We start from the raw sequence: 16,005 nt of genomic DNA, 5'->3' as shown, positions 1-16,005 counted from the left end.
AACTTACAAATCTGCCATAACCAAATAAAAAGTTTCAAACATAAATACAAAACAACGAGGTTATTAATAAAGAATTCATGTTGTAACTTTTTATGTTGGCTTTTGACCTTTTCTGGCAAACTTTCCCCACATAAGTTTAAATGGAGTTTTTATTGAGTAAGTAAGAGTCCTTCCTCGTGAAGCGCACTCATACAATTTTGGAAATAAACTTCTACAAAATAATTTGGTGCCATTTCAGAGCTCAGTGGGAGAACACAGGCTGATGATTGGATCCTCAGGTAACAGTTCCAAACGAGGTCAGGTTCACCGAGCCTCGGGACTGCTGACCCATCAGAAGTGAAGTCTTACCAGAACGATGGGGCAGATTGAGTTGGGGGGCAGGATGTGATCCTTCAGGGGTCCACAGTCACACTCAGGTTTCACATGTGAGGCACACTTGTTATGGAGCTGGAGGAGGTGGCAACCGTTATTAACAACCAACTCGTGTCAATAAGAGCTCATGTTTAAGTGTACAATTTCAGGTATATGCTCCAGACTAATTTACATTACATGTGTCATTGTCTCCATTTTATTTTCTATTAACGTGCAACTGCAAACAAGTGTTTTGGGAGTGTAAATTGGTGGGATGACTTGTGAGGTAGGAGAGGTGCAAAAATGAAACCCTAAACAACAAGAAGCAGTGGGAATATAATAAGGAGGTGGCTGGCTCTCCTCGGGTGTCGGCTCACCGTGATTTGACACCAAACACAGTGGAGCCCAGTCAGACCCTGGTAACACTTAATGGTTTTGTGACACTTGTCACACTTGGTGGGGCAGTTCCCTTCCACCCAGAAATGATGCATTACCTGCAGAGAAAAGGAGAGATAGCACACAGAGAGGGAAAAAAGTGAGAAAAGAAACATGGTGCAGAAAAACAAGATATATACAAAAGCACAAGTGACACAACAATTAAAGAAAGCAAGGAGGAAGGGAAAAACAAGCAAGAAGGAACAAGAAGGAAACAAGAAGGAAAAACAGAGAGTGAGGAGGAGAAAGCAAAGCAAACAGTGCTGTCTGCATCCCCGTCTCTAAACTAGGTTTATCCTGGTAATTAGAAATGCTTAGTAGCAGATTGAGTTGTTGCAATTCCATGAGAGGAAGAGAAGCCCTTATCCTAAGCTCCACGGAGCACTGCTGATCCAAGCGTGCCGACTGGTAAACACTCCAATTGGACGTACCTCTGTGTTTTTCTTGGACTTGACATAGGTTTTGATGCAAGACAGCGGAGCGCGAGCCACACAGCGCTCGTGGACTGTGTACTTGCAGACTGGAGCAAAAAACAAAACACAAAAACATTGTTTTGAATGAGCAAAACAAAAAAGAACAAAGAAGAACTTCTCTTTTGTTGTAAAGTATGTACACTAGGGTTTGAGTTATGTGTTTGTTCATCTTTTTATAACTCAGTAAAGGGTGCACTGTAGGAGGCTGAAACACATGCAGGTCTTATCCTTTTAAAATAAAAGTCTCTGTTAAACTGTTTACTTCTCCTTTATCTCCACCTGTCCTGTGTTTTAGACAATCATGTGGCACTAAATCAAAATTATTAGACATTTACTTTTTGATGTCAGTTGTTTTATGTAAATATCCTTATCACTACCTTTCATGCATGAAAGGCCACGCAGATCTTACAGATCTTGCAATGTTACATTTCATCTTTTTAAACAGATAAGTGCATCTGTCAAACCTGTAACACTGACTGAATTACTCACATGAGCAGCAGAGACCCTGCTTCCCCAGTCCAATTAGCATGTTGAGACACAGGTTACAGTAGGCTGGCTTATTGAAGTGCTTCAGTCTCCACACGTGCTGCCCGTCATCTTTTACGTTCTGCAGCAACAGAAACAGGTGCAACGATTAACTGATGGAACAGTCACCGAGTCACTAATCCACCGCTGTATCACATGGCTTCATATTCAGGCTGGACAATCACCAGTTAATCATCTGATTGACTAAATGTGTTCCTTTTATCGCAAGTTGAATTCTGTACAAAAGCACTTTGTAGTTGATTTTGTTCTTCTGGATGCAGCGTTTTCAGTGGGAGAAACATTTCATCACTTACCCAAGTGACTTCTTCAGTCTCAGCTGATTTGTGAAACAGCTGCAATCAAGAGATGAGATAAGAGTCCATCTTTCACCATCTCAGGCCCCCTCCTCGGTTCAGCCACCGTTGTTTCCTTTTCACATAAATGGCCTCCTTGACTCCATGCTCAAACCAGCCTTCCTCCCTGTGCACATCTTCATCACTGAATGAGTGGCCTGACAGGGTAGCTCCTCCATGTTGCGCTGTGTTTGGTTTCCTCTTGAACTTAATCGTGTACACCATATCGCTCTGTTTCAGGTAGGAAACTGGGTCTTTGCGGTGGATGAATCTTTGGAGTTTTTTTGGTCTTTAAAAGTCATTGAGACTGTTTTGAAAAAATGTGTCTCGGCTGTTCCGAAACTCCTGATGCATAACGGATCGCCAATGGTTTTTGCTTAGGCAGCATTTTTCCGTCTTCTCTCCTGGATTGCCTGGAGTGTTCTCCAAGCCTCTTCCCAGCTTCCCATGCCCAGCTGGGATAACCACATTTACTCAGGGCTTCTTTGATATGATGTTCTTCTGCTTCCCAGTCCGCTGGGATGCTGTTCACTCTCTTACAGCTTTGATTGCAGCCATTCTCCAACTCTCTGTGAACAGTTCTCATGGCCACAAATCAATGGCGATGACAATTTGCATATTAATGATCATGAAACTACCCTCATGGCTCATTCTTAGGAAATGGTGCTAGATTCCGTCATTATGTATTTGTAGTGCTTATAAAATTTGGGAAACATGCAGTTAGCTGAGACTGAAGAAGTCACTTGATGAGTGATGAAACGTTTCTCCCACTGAAAACACTGAATTCAGATTAACAGAATCAACTTTTGGGGGATGTCATCAAGACAAAGCATTTTGATTTTCTTTGTATATTATTCTAGGTCAAGCAGTCTAAATTCAGTAAGGACAGAAGGCATGATTTTCTGTTACTCTTTTGTAGTAATATTCATTCATAAAAAAGGATACGTGGTAAGTTTTTATTAAAAGGTAGTCAAATGCTTCCACCTAGTGGAAAAAGAGTGAACTGAAAAGTCCAGCTAATGTTGTAGCTCTTTGGGAATTAAACTATGCTATGTTTTTACATTTACAACTTAAATAGTCAACTTTAAATTGGTTCTGTGCCTAGCTTCATCCCTCGAGTTATGTGCCTTACTGTACAGCTTGCTGTATCAAACAAAAAGTGTTCTTCTGAGAATGGTCAAGTCAAAGTCTGGGCTAGAAATGAGTGAAAAAGCAGCCAATTTCTAAAGACTTGGAGAATTTTAGTTTTAGCATAGTACTGTACTAGCATAGCACTGTGCATCTAAGAAAGCTTTGGGCTTCTCAGTATTAGCACCAAATGTGACTCTCTCTGTGGACTCACTGTCTCCAGGCCCAGCAAGACTAGCAGGGGGATGGTGGTCATCCCTCCCTGGATCCACTCTTCCAGTGATACAGTACCATCGTGATCGTAGTCAATCTCCTGCATCATTTCCTGAAGGATCTACAGTAAAAACAACAACAACAACAACAAAAACCATATTGAGTTGAGTACACATGAGTACACATGATTGTCTCAGGCTAGTAAGCAATATTTTCATGCATACTCTATTTCTCAAGCAACATAGGGTATGAATATACTCCTTACTGGTTTCAGCTCAGTCACATCCCATTCCAGGTACTCTGCGACATGCATCATCTGGGAGACAATGTGCTCTAACTCCTGCGGCGACACCACAGACGGTCATTATAGGCACAAAAACACTGTGTTTACCTTTCTGTATGTCGCAGCCTTAAGTTAATGTCACTAAATTTCTTTGGCATGAATAGACTGATGAACAGCTCGTAATAGCAGGTTGGAAATGTCATTCTTCTGCAGAGAAGAGTTGCACACAGCAAAAACAAAGGCAGTGTGGGAAGCACTCTGAAGCTGAAGGTTTAATTACAATGGTTGGTTTTTGGGGGCAGAGGCGGGTGATGTTATTATCTAGTACCACACTGAATCACTATGATGCACTTAGGCTATCTTTAAAAACTAGAGTGTATGAGTGTAAATGAAGAGTTCATACTGTTTTTTCATTTTCTCTTAAATTCTGAGTATGAGTTGGGTCCCACTGAATGGCTATCTCTGCCTACATTTGTATTCTCTCTGCCCTCTCATTAGTCCTCTGTTTTCTATTATGCTTTCTATCTGCCGTCCAATAATGGGTGAGAGATGACTAATAATTGAATACGTTACCAAACCCACTCCACCTTCTCTATCTCCCTTTTAACCCTTTAATTTAAACCCCCACCCCCTCCTACACACTCTGGACAGATAATGAGCAGTGCTCTTTCATTCATAACTATGTCCGAGCCACAGATTTTACTCATCCTTGTTTTTCTCCATTACTCTTCCCATTTCATCCATTAATTTACTTAATTTATTTAAATGATTTTGTTGATGGAGAAACAGACATACAGAGAAATAGAATCTGATGGACAGAAATGATTAAAAAAAATGGAGATTAACTGATAACATTTAGAAAAAAAGATCAAGGGAGAAGAACTGAAGAAGAAAATACAGAGATATTAGAAAGATAATCAGCAAAAAACGTTATCTTACGTTTACAAAAGACAGCTTGCAAATCATATAGTCTATTATTATGAATCCACCCTTGAAACCATCGACTATCATCTGATGATAGTTTAGCTGTTAAATATTATAATTTTTTATTTAAAAAGTTATCTAAGTGGTGAACAGAGCTGGATATCTGTTACCTGACAGAAAAAAAGTCTCAGAAACCCTGAAAAACTGAAAATCTATGTCATCGGACAAGCCACTGGATTGCTTAAATGCTCACTGACCACTTTATGACAGTAGATATTCCTTGTTAGTACTAGTTTGGACCACTTTTTGTTTCCAGAATTAACTTTATTCTTCATGTCATAAATCCAACAAAGGGGCTGGAAACATCCCTCAGAGACTTTGCTGCATATTGACATGATAGTATCATACAGTTGCTGCAAATCCATGATAGGAATCTCCCATTCCACCACATCCCAAGGGTGTTCTATAGGATCTGGTGACTGTGGAGGCAATTTAAGTACAGTGAACTCATTGTCATGTTCAAGAAGCCAGGTAACATTTTCCCAGTGTTTGGTTTGATGGATGGATGGATGAATGGATGGATGGAGACTTTTATTTGTCACATGCAAAGTTTACACCTGCAGTGAAATAGGACCCCTCCGACCATACATCCATAGCACAGACATCACATGGGAAGACAGGTCTAATTTTGTTGAGCCCGTTTGAATTTCAGCCTCAGATTCCTGTTCTTGGCCAAGTTAGTGTTGCCTTCCTATTACAACAAACTAATCCGGCCATTCTCCACCTACCTCTGGCATCAACAAGCCATTTCTCCCCATATAATTGCTGGATTTTTTTTCTGTTTCTCTCATATGGATTTTCTCTATAAACTCATCTGCTTATGTGGGTAAATCACAGTAGCCAGTCAGCCATTTGTCAGTCAAGAATACTAATTGGCAAGTGGAACTTGAGCTTATATAATGTTGCATATATAATATTATCAATGCCATAAAAGCTCACAAAAAAACAATAACAAAACCATTTTGCTCATTAAAAACTAAAGTATTCTGAGGTAGGATCCTGATTTTGTAAATCAAAACAAACACTCCAAAAGGGAAATATTTACCGAGCTGTCCAAGGAGCCATTTCCATCTGTGTCGTAGAGTCGAAACATGACTATGGAGACAAAAAGAAAATGTCAGCTTATTGTAGTAACATCCTGGATTCTCCAAAGTTTCTCCGCCTTTCAGGTCAGTATTTAGTGCCACTCTAGCTTTGGCTACACTCTTCAGTGCCAATATCACGTCAGTGTACGCAGAGGAAAACCAAAGTCTTTATCTCAGCAGCTGTCTCATCAGCCTCTGAAGCTGCAACTTTAAGTGTCCCCCAATTACCACTTAAAAGTGTCACCATGGAAACGGACAGCTCCTAAATCACAGATGTGATTGATCATCTCTTAACGTCAGTAATTTTATGGCACTGTGACAAAATCTTGAATCACTCCTCACTTCTTTATATTTTTGTGTCAAAAAGCAAGTCTGTTTTTTTTGTGATTTAAACCAATAATATTTCTGACCTTTATTTTTTGGTTAGTCTTGCTCTTATTTTCAGTCTGGTTCTTTGCACCTTACAGGGGAATGTATTGGACTCGTTGAACCATGATCTGTGGATCATTCAAGCATAAAAAGACCCCTTACCCCCCCCCCCCAGGGGAGCACATAGCAGAAAATTTAGCAACTTTGTTACTAGTCGTCTGTCTACTGTTACAATTTGTTTAGTTGAATATTTAAAAAGTTTAAAAGATAGCACAGTCTGATAGGCAAAATAGTGTTTTTGTTTTTTTGAATCCCCGAAGAGTTGAACGCGTATTTCGAGACGATGTGCAGTGTGTCCTTAAAAACCGTAGGGAAACTGAGCAAGTAGAGGACAGAAAAGTAGCAGGCCTAAAATCCTATTTACAGCAGATGAGCATATAAACAGTATCTGAAAACCTGACACAGGACCCGGGAGAAGGAAAGGAAATGGTGAGAAAAGCCTGGGGTATGTCAAATTACATAAGAACTGGACTGAAAATCAGTGGCAGCAGGCCTAATGGAGTGACGAATTTAAATTTGAATATCTACAGTCATGTGTAAAACATGGTGGAGGCTGTGTCATGGTTTGGGGCCTGCATTTCAATCAGTGGTGTTGGGGATATTGTCGGAATTAATGAAATTATGAACACAGAAAGGTATCAGCAGATTATGATTCACATTGGAATTAAGCCTGCTGCGTATCATATTGCCTGTTAGAAATTTTTACCTGATGCAAAACTGTCATATTGCAATGTTGTTGCAATAGCAACAGAGTCAGAACTGCATGTAAACATTCAATGATGATTTAGTACCTAAAATGCTTCATCAAACTGCAACAAAGTGAAGTATTTTGCTAAATATGCAAGAAAACTTCCAGCTAAAGGTGGGAACCGCAAACTTGTTTCACAACTTGAGGCAAAAACACCTTACACATAGCATATGTGCATATGTGCATCTCTTGCAGAGTTATATAAAGTTTTAAGCACTTCTCTACTTTTAATTTTCCAGGAAAAATACTAGCTAGACGTCTTTGGTGTTTGCACCTGAAAGGAGCCCAGACCTTATTTGCTTATTGAAGCAGTGGGGGAACATCTTGACAGGGAACAGCACAAAAGCCAGCATCACCCAAAGACTTTTGTAATATCCTCCAAGAAGTTTGAAGAACTACTTAAAAGCTTGTCCAACATCAAAGCCAAGGGTGGCTATTTTCAAGCTAGTTATAACTGCACAAACTCTGTTTTTTTGCCTTACTATGGTATTTCCATGTATTTCTGTGTGTTTGCAGTTTTTTCACCGCTAAAACTATTTCTGATGTTCCTTGCAAAATATAATGATATGAAGGGTTTTGCACAGTACTATAAGAAGTCCTGCTGAGCTGTGACAACAACATCAACAGGAAATGGCTGTGCACACTGTTTCAGGCTAATGCCTATAAATAGAAAAAAAAACCACTGCCCCACCTCCAGCCTGGCTTGGGTGCAGCACATCGTGGCTACTGACATCATCACTAAAGAGTTGATGTCACATGGCAGCTTGTCAGGCCACTAACGAGGAGCTAATTGCCAGTTTCCAGGGAAACAGAGGTGATGGTGGTGGCTGATCCTGGTGTCTGCTGTTGGGTGGAGGTTGAGGGTGTTAGAAGGGGGTGACTGTAGTGATCAAAGAGGACCCAAAAGTAAAAAGAGCGAAAAGGGTGTTGACATGATACCATGCAGTACAAATGGGCTGAAATAAGAAAAGAAATTTCTTTCAAACATACAAATCTTTAAAATAATTGTGACTGCAAATAAGTTCAAATGTATCTTCACTCAAACCCAGCTGTTTCCTGATTACTATTCAGGTCATTGTTATCATCTAAAAGAAAAATGAGAACTACATTTTATGGACTTTGGTGAGGCCAGTTAAAACTGTAAACAGGGATCAAACATAAATAACGGCAGTGTGACAGTTGTAAGTGAAACTTGATATGTGTCCCAGGAGGTCTGCATTGAAAATAAATAAATAATTTTTAAAAAGTTAATTAATAAAAAACTTACTCACCTTTAACAAACTGCCAAAATTAATTTTCCCCCACAGAAACAGCTTTAATAAGCCACAACTTGATTAAGTTTGCATCCACATTTAGTAGAAAGTGTGGGTGCATTGCTGTATATGTGTACTACTGCCCCCTGTTTATTAGTGGAATAATGTTACCAAAATAAACCCTTCACTACACATTTTATTTCAGAAATAAATATTAGGTATAAATAATTAAACTACCTTTTATTTAAAAATCAACAATAAAAAGAAAAAACGGTATTGTAAGTTTTTGTTAGTTTTGACCTTTAATCATTTTGTTATCATAAGAAGTGTTTTCTTAAAGTCTTTAATGCCCTGTAGCAAAAATACCTGAAAGTGGGAATTTTTAAATTTATTTTTATTGTCTTTCTCATTTTTATTTGTACATTTACATGCAATTTGTATTTTTTAAAGCTATTTTAATTTTTAATGAACCTGATGTAAATAAAGCAGCACATATATGTCTAAGAACCACTTTAAATCTGTGCTGTGCCTTTTCAAACAGTCCAGAAGAGGGAGCCATCCTCTACCAAAATAACATGTTAAAGCCCACAGCGGTTTACAGGGACAGGGTGCAGCAATGACACATCACCCGTAGTTAATTCCATAATGTGTTCCCAGTCACAGGTACCATCTGCTGAATTATTTAATAATCCCCTTTGCTTAATGGGAGCAACATTACTCGATAATTTAGCAGAAGCATGAGCATTATAGCAACACAGAAAAAACGGCTGCTGTCCAATTGAGAAAACTTTGTGAATAATATATGCAATGACTGCAATTAAGAGGTGTGTCAATAGACTGCCAAAATGAGGTATCAAACACCTGTTGGTAAAGCTTTATGGGAGCTCAGAAGATCACTTTAAAAGAAGGTGATCTGCATTAAGACAGAAAGTGGAGATGCAGAAAAAAAGATTGATTTTTACATTTATAATAAAATAGGCATTTAGGCTGTGGCCAGATTAGAACCTCTGAGTTTAGAAAACCCAAAATGTTAATGGCTGATAAGACTGGCTGCAAGAGGAAACATTTTACCTTAATTCGTTTTAAGTAAAGAATAATGCAATAAGAAAAACAATTCGGTTGAATGCACTTCTTAATTACCAAAAACATCTCAGGAAAGTCTGACTCACTCAGATAAAATGCTGAGAAAAAAAGCAAACCAAACAAAGAAACCAGCAGGTACAAAGTTATTAAGGAAATATTTTGACTGCAACAAGACATTAAAACAGAAAGTTTGAGTTGAGTATTTTACTAATTGTTGAGCATCATTTATAATAAAGGGAACTAACTGCTAATTTCCAATTCCATAATTTTATTCTTGGACTCTAATCAAGGAGTTTTGGATGAGTCGATCCATCCAATTTCTTACAGAACCAGTTTTAGCTTCCTTCTTCCAACCCAACTTTCTTGTCATCGGCCAACCAAACAAAAAGTTTGAACAGCAGGTGGGTTTCTGTTAGTAGATTATATATACATTAGAGTAAAAAGTTTAGAAACAGCTTCTCATTTAATGTTTTTTCTTTATTTTTACTACTTTATACATTGTAGACACATACTGAAGACATCAGATATATGAAGCAATTTATATGGAATTATGTAAAGAAAAATGTCAAGAAATTATGTCAAGAAAAAATTTATAAACAACTCTAAATATGTTTTATATTTTGGATTCCTCAAAGTAGTCTCCCTTTGCTTTGTTGACATCAGTTGTGTTGTACAGAAGTCAGGTTAGTACACAGCTGAGAGCCCTATTTGACAACTGATAGAATTCATATTATGGCAAGAACCAATCAGCTAAGTAAAGAGAAACGACAGTCCATCATTACTTTAAGAACTGAAGGTCAGTCAGTCTGGAAAATTGCTAAAAATTTGAATGTGTCTCCAAGTGGAGTCGTAAAAACCATCAAGCGCTAAGACGAAACTGGCTCACATGAGGACCACCCCCAGAAAGGAAGATCAAGAATCATCTCTGCTGCAGAGGATAAATTCATCCGAGTCACCATCCCCAGAAATTGCAAGTTAACAGCACCTCAGATTAGAGCACAGATACAGTGGCTTGCAAAAGTATTCGGCCCCCTTGAACTTTTCCACATTTTGTCACATTACAGCCACAAACATGAATCAATTTTATTGGAATTCCACGTGAAAGACCAACACAAAGTGGTGCACACGTGAGAAGTGGAACGAAAATCATACATGATTCCAAACATTTTTTACAAATAAATAACTGCAAAGTGGGGTGTGCGTAATTATTCAGCCCCCTTTGGTCTGAGTGCAGTCAGTTGCCCATAGACATTGCCTGATGAGTGCTAATGACTAAATAGAGTGCACCTGTGTGTAATCTAATGTCAGTACAAATACAGCTGCTCTGTGACGGCCTCAGAGGTTGTCTAAGAGAATATTGGGAGCAACAACACCATGAAGTCCAAAGAACACACCAGACAGGTCAGGGATAAAGTTATTGAGACATTTAAAGCAGGCTTATGTTTTGGTAGCTCTCGTGACTTTAATAGCAACGCCATAAACGACACTGGGACAGCTCTGTCTTAACGTGGCGACTCCGTTTATTGCCAAACTGCAACAACAAATACACACGGCACAACCACCAGAGGGTGCTGCATGAACCATTGAATTAGTCCTTACCATAACATCCCCCTTTCTGAGTACATTATAACCATAATGTTTCCTGTGCTAATCCACATTTATGTCAACACTACATTCACTGCAACTTAACTTGTAGCTGAATATTTCAATGCTGTTACATTAACTTTTATTCTGTAACGGACATTTATTGTTTCCACTTTATAACAATTATTTTATTTAACTGTGTGAACTTATCCAACTATGAAGGTGGGGTAGACTTCCCAATCCTTCCGCTGAGTGAGGGGATTATTCTGCCCCTGGCTGGTCACTCAGGTGCTCGAGAGTACCTACTACCTACTTCAAAGTCTTTAAGGTATCTCGGTGGGTTTCTGTCTCTGGTGGGATATCTTTTTTTCAGTAATCCGGTCATTCGGTGGTGTAAGACACTGCTGTGCCTGGTTCGAAACCGGGCTGCTGCTGTCTTCTGGTATGACAGGGATTTGCTGTTCTGTCGGTTCCGTCTTGGTCTCTTTTAGTGTGATGAGATGGCTCCTGTTTCGACGTAGAAGTCCTCTCGGGGTCTCAACAAGGTAAAATCGCGGCGTCTCTGCTCTGCCTGATATAGTTCCATTTGTTTTCATGTCTGTGATCCAGACTTGATCTCCTGGGTGTAGTCCTGTGAGGTCTTGTGCTCTGTGCCTGTTGTTGAACCATTTCCACTGTTTTTCTCTCTCCTTCCCTTCTCTCTCTCTCAGTTTAGTGATGTTTTTCCAGCCTGGGTTGAGGCAGGATGGAAGTATGGGAACTGTGGTACGAAGTTTCCTCCCCATCAGAAGCTCTGCAGGGCTATGTCCATTGGCAAGTGGTGTGGCGCGATATGCCATGAGAGCAAGATATAGGTCTCCTTCTTTCTGTAGAAGGCTCTTTACTGTTCTCACTGCTCTTTCAGCCTCACCATTGCTCTGAGGGAATCTTGGGCTGGAAGTGGTGTGGGCAAAGCCCCACTCTGAAGCAAACTTTTGGAAGTGTTCTGAGGAGAATTGTGGACCATTATCCGACCTTAACTCTGTTGGAATGCCGTGGCGTGCGAATATGGACTTTAAGTGGTCAATCACTGCTCTGCTGCTGATGTGGTAGAGGACAGCTTAGCTATTTCTATGTATCGTGAGAAATAGTCCACTGCAACCAAATACTGGCTGTTACTCCACTCAAAAAGATCAGCACCAACTAACTCCCACGGCCGTGTAGGAAACTCAGTTGGCATGAGTGTTTCTCTGGGTTGCTGTCTCACCTTTGCACACATCTCACATTCTGCTACCAGCTGTTGTAGTTGAGAGCTCAGTCCTGGCCACCATACCGACTGCTTGGCTCGTTCCCTGGACTTTACAATGCCCTGGTGACCTGTGTGCAGTCGTGTCAAAACATCTTTTTGTAATATTCTTGGGATAACTATACGCATACCTTTTAGGAGAAGTTCATTTTCAACAGTCAGGTCCCCTGCATGCTGGTGGTATGGGAAACATGGACCTGGTATTTTGAGTTTGTCCGGCCAGCCATTCTTGCAGTAGAGTTTGATTTGTTTTAGTATTTCGTCTTTGTCTTGCTGCTCTCTTATTTGTTGTAGTCTCTCCTCTGTTGCAGGAAGACCTGAAATCACCTGATGTGCATACAGGTTCATTTCGTCTCTTAATGTCTCGTCACAAACAGTTTTTTCTGGTGCTCTGGACAGCACGTCTGCAGTTGCGATGTGTTTGCCTGGGACATGTGAGATGGTGAAAGAGTACCGCATTAATCTCATTCTCAGTCTTTGTACTCGTGGTGGCAGTTCGTCTAAGTTCTTGGAGCCCAAAAGTGGTACTAAAGGCTTGTGATCTGTCTCAACATGGAACTCAATGCCTATAAGAAAATCAGAGAATCGCTCACATGCCCAGGTTATGGCTAACGCTTCCTTCTCTATTTGAGCGTACCTCTGTTCCGTGGGGGTTAATGCTCTTGAAGCGAAGGCCACTGGTTTGGTTGCGTCATCCTCTTGTTTCTGAAGTAGCACCGCTTCTAGTCCATAGGAGGATGCATCAGCTGATACTGTTGTTTGTGCTTTGGGGTTGTAGAGTGCCAAGTTCGGTGGTTTACTCAGTTCTGCCTTAATGTTGTCAAATGCTGTTTGTTGAGCCTCACTCCAACACCACATGTTTTTGGTACTGAGTAGTTCTCTCAACGGCTGTGTTTTCTCTGCTAAGTGGGGAAGGTACTTGCCTAGATGATTAACCATTCCTAGGAATCGTCTCACTCCACCCACATCCGTGGGCGCTTCCATGTTGCTGACTGCTTTCACTTTCTCCGGGTCTGCTTTGACTCCTGCAGCATCGATGATCTGTCCGAGGAACTTGATTGAGGTCTTTGCAAACTCACACTTCTCACTTTTCAATGTCACCCCAGCTTTTGTGAGCCGTTCCAGGACTGCGATCAGTCTCTTGTCGTGCTGGGTTTGTGTGTCAGCATAAACCAGAATGTCGTCCATCTGGCAGACGACTCCTTCCAGCCCCTCTAAAAGCTGAGACATTCGTTTTTGGAAGTGTTCGGGGGCCGAAGATATGCCAAAACAAAGTCTATTAAAACAGAATCTTCCGAATGGCGTGATGAAGGTTGTGAGAAGAGCTGACTGTTTGGACAAAGGTATTTGCCAAAACCCTGAATTAGCGTCGAGTTTCGAGAACACTTTCGTGCCCTCTAGTTGACCTAGAGTGTGCTCAACTGATGGCAACATGTGTCTTTCTCTTTTCACTGAGTTATTCAGTTTGGTCAAGTCCACGCACACGCGCACTTCTTCTCTGTTTGGTTTAGGTACTGGAACCATTCCTGCACACCAGTCGGTAGGCTGCTCTACTCTGGAGATGACACCTAACTCTTCCATACGAGCTAGTTCTCTTTTGACTTTGGGTAACAGGGGAAGCGGGACTCTTCTTGGAGTTGACAGGGCAAACGGTTTGGCGTCTGCTTTAAGCTCAATTTTTTATTCCCCCGCCATCCGGCCTAACCCACTGAATAGTGTTGGAAACTGCTGCTTCACTGTTTCTAACTGAAGTGAGTGACACAGTTTCTATGCTAGCCACTACCCGAGTGCTACACTCGCTATGCAGGCTTAGTAATCCTTGTGTCAGGTCTGCTACTACATACACAGCTGTACTTTAGCTTTGCTTGGAGTGCTCAAGTTAGCAGTAAATTCCCTCTAACTGTTAAGGGAGACATTCCCACCCCATATAGTTTCAGATCTGTGGGTTGCAGCTGCGGTTTTTGTGCTAGAGTGGTGTACTCTTTTTCAGGCAAGACGGTTACGTCCGCTCCTGTATCAAGTTTTTAGCCAGCAGTCTGCATTGTTTAACTTTTAACTTTAAGTCCAACCACGCATCCTCTGTTCTATCTGAGGCTACTGTTTCCAGAAATGCTATTTCTCGTTTCTTCTCTGTTACCCACCCGCTGCACGTATTTTCTCTCCCACTGCCCCAACCTACATACTCTTGCGTAGTGACCTTTCTTTTTGCACTGATTGCAGAGTACCTCTCTGGCTGGGCACTGGTGTTTGCTGTGAAAGGGTGTCTTTCCACATCGGTTGCATTGGCTTTTCACATTCCTCTCTGTGGTTTGTGGTACAGTCTTTCGTGGTTTGAAGTGTTTCGTTTTTGCTTTAACAATGTCCACGTTGCAAAGATTCTCCTGCTTGAAGTTGTTTTTAAGAAGATCCTGTTGTTTCTTAACAAGTTCACTTTGGCGAATCCGTATCACTGCTTTTTCTAATGTGAGCTCCGCATCCATTTGTAGTTGCTCCGAGAGTCTCTTGTCTCTTATTCCAACAACGAGTCTGTCTCTTATCATTTCACTGTGCAGCGCCCCGTAGCCACAATGCTCAGCCAAGGCATATAGGGATGTAATAAACCTGTCTGCAGTCTCTCCTGCTTCTTGCTGCCTTTGGTTGAACTTTGCACGTTCAAAGATAACATTTCTTCTGACTACAAAGTGTGCCTCGAGTTTGTCTTTGAGAGTGTGGTATTCACTCGCCTCCTCTTCGGTCAGGTTCAACGAGGTGATCACGTCTTCAGCTTCATCGCCCATTGTATATATCAGAGTGTTAACCTGGTTTTCGTCCGATTGTAGCTCGAGTCCGGATGCTATCCTGAACCTGTCGAAGCGTCGGATCCATTTCGGCCACTCTTCCGGCTTTGAAAAATCAAACTTCGACGGCGGTGATACTTGAAAGGCTGCTGGTGCGGCTGCCATGCTGCTAGTCGCGAGATGCTAGTTAGCGTTTGCTAATTTGTTAGCTTAGCTCTTACTGTGGCTGTTAATGCAAACTTGCAGGGCGAGTTCTCTCCGGTGAGGAAGTTTCCGTGTTCCGTTATGTTCTTCTTCTCTCCCGAGCACTTCTGACACCATGTTTTGGTAGCTCTCGTGACTTTAATAGCAACGCCATAAACGACACTGGGACAGCTCTGTCTTAACGTGGCGACTCCGTTTATTGCCAAACTGCAACAACAAATACACACGGCACAACCACCAGAGGGTGCTGCATGAACCATTGAATTAGTCCTTACCATAACAGCTTAGGCTACAAAAAGATTTCCCAAGCCTTGAACATCCCACGGAGCACTGTTCAAGTGATCATTCAGAAATGGAAGGAGTATGGCACAACTGTAAACCTACCAAGACAAGGCCGTCCACCTAAACTCACAGGCTGAACAAGGAGAGCGCTGATCAGAAATGCAGCCAAGAGGCCCATGGTGACTCTGGACGAGCTGCAGAGATCTACAGCTCAGGTGGGGGAATCTGTCCATAGGACAACTATTAGTCGTGCACTGCACAAAGTTGGCCTTTATGGAAGAGTGGCAAGAAGAAAGCCATTGTTAACAGAAACCCATAAGAAGTCCCGTTTGCAGTTTGCCACAAGCCATGTGGGGGACACAGCAAACATGTGGAAGAAGGCGCTCTGGTCAGATGAGACCAAAATGGAACTTTTTGGCCAAAATGCAAAACGCTATTTGTGGAGGAAAACTAACAATGCACATCACTCTGAACACACCATCCCCACTGTCAAATATGGTGGTGGCAGCATCATGCTCTGTGGATGCTTC

At 41.3% G+C, this 16,005-nt stretch overlaps 1 protein-coding gene across 1 annotated transcript in view; it reads right to left on the bottom strand.

The window, feature by feature from the left end:
- dgkb (diacylglycerol kinase, beta) overlaps positions 1-16,005 on the bottom strand; it is an 83,284-nt gene that overhangs the window by 48,212 nt on the left and 19,067 nt on the right. Inside the window, exons 7-13 of the mRNA XM_040030694.1 lie at positions 5,791-5,840; positions 3,744-3,818; positions 3,480-3,599; positions 1,749-1,866; positions 1,218-1,306; positions 729-845; positions 349-447 (exon numbers count right to left, since the gene is read on the bottom strand). Of these exons, the coding sequence (XP_039886628.1) occupies positions 349-447; positions 729-845; positions 1,218-1,306; positions 1,749-1,866; positions 3,480-3,599; positions 3,744-3,818; positions 5,791-5,840 (668 nt within the window). The remainder of the gene's footprint in view (positions 1-348; positions 448-728; positions 846-1,217; positions 1,307-1,748; positions 1,867-3,479; positions 3,600-3,743; positions 3,819-5,790; positions 5,841-16,005) is intronic.

Source organism: Simochromis diagramma, unplaced genomic scaffold (genome assembly GCF_900408965.1).
Source record: "Simochromis diagramma unplaced genomic scaffold, fSimDia1.1 OVJJ01000361.1, whole genome shotgun sequence".
Lineage (NCBI taxonomy): Eukaryota > Metazoa > Chordata > Actinopteri > Cichliformes > Cichlidae > Simochromis > Simochromis diagramma.
The sequence above is the reverse complement of the archived record's forward strand: the minus strand, read 5'-3'. Positions and strand labels throughout refer to the sequence as shown.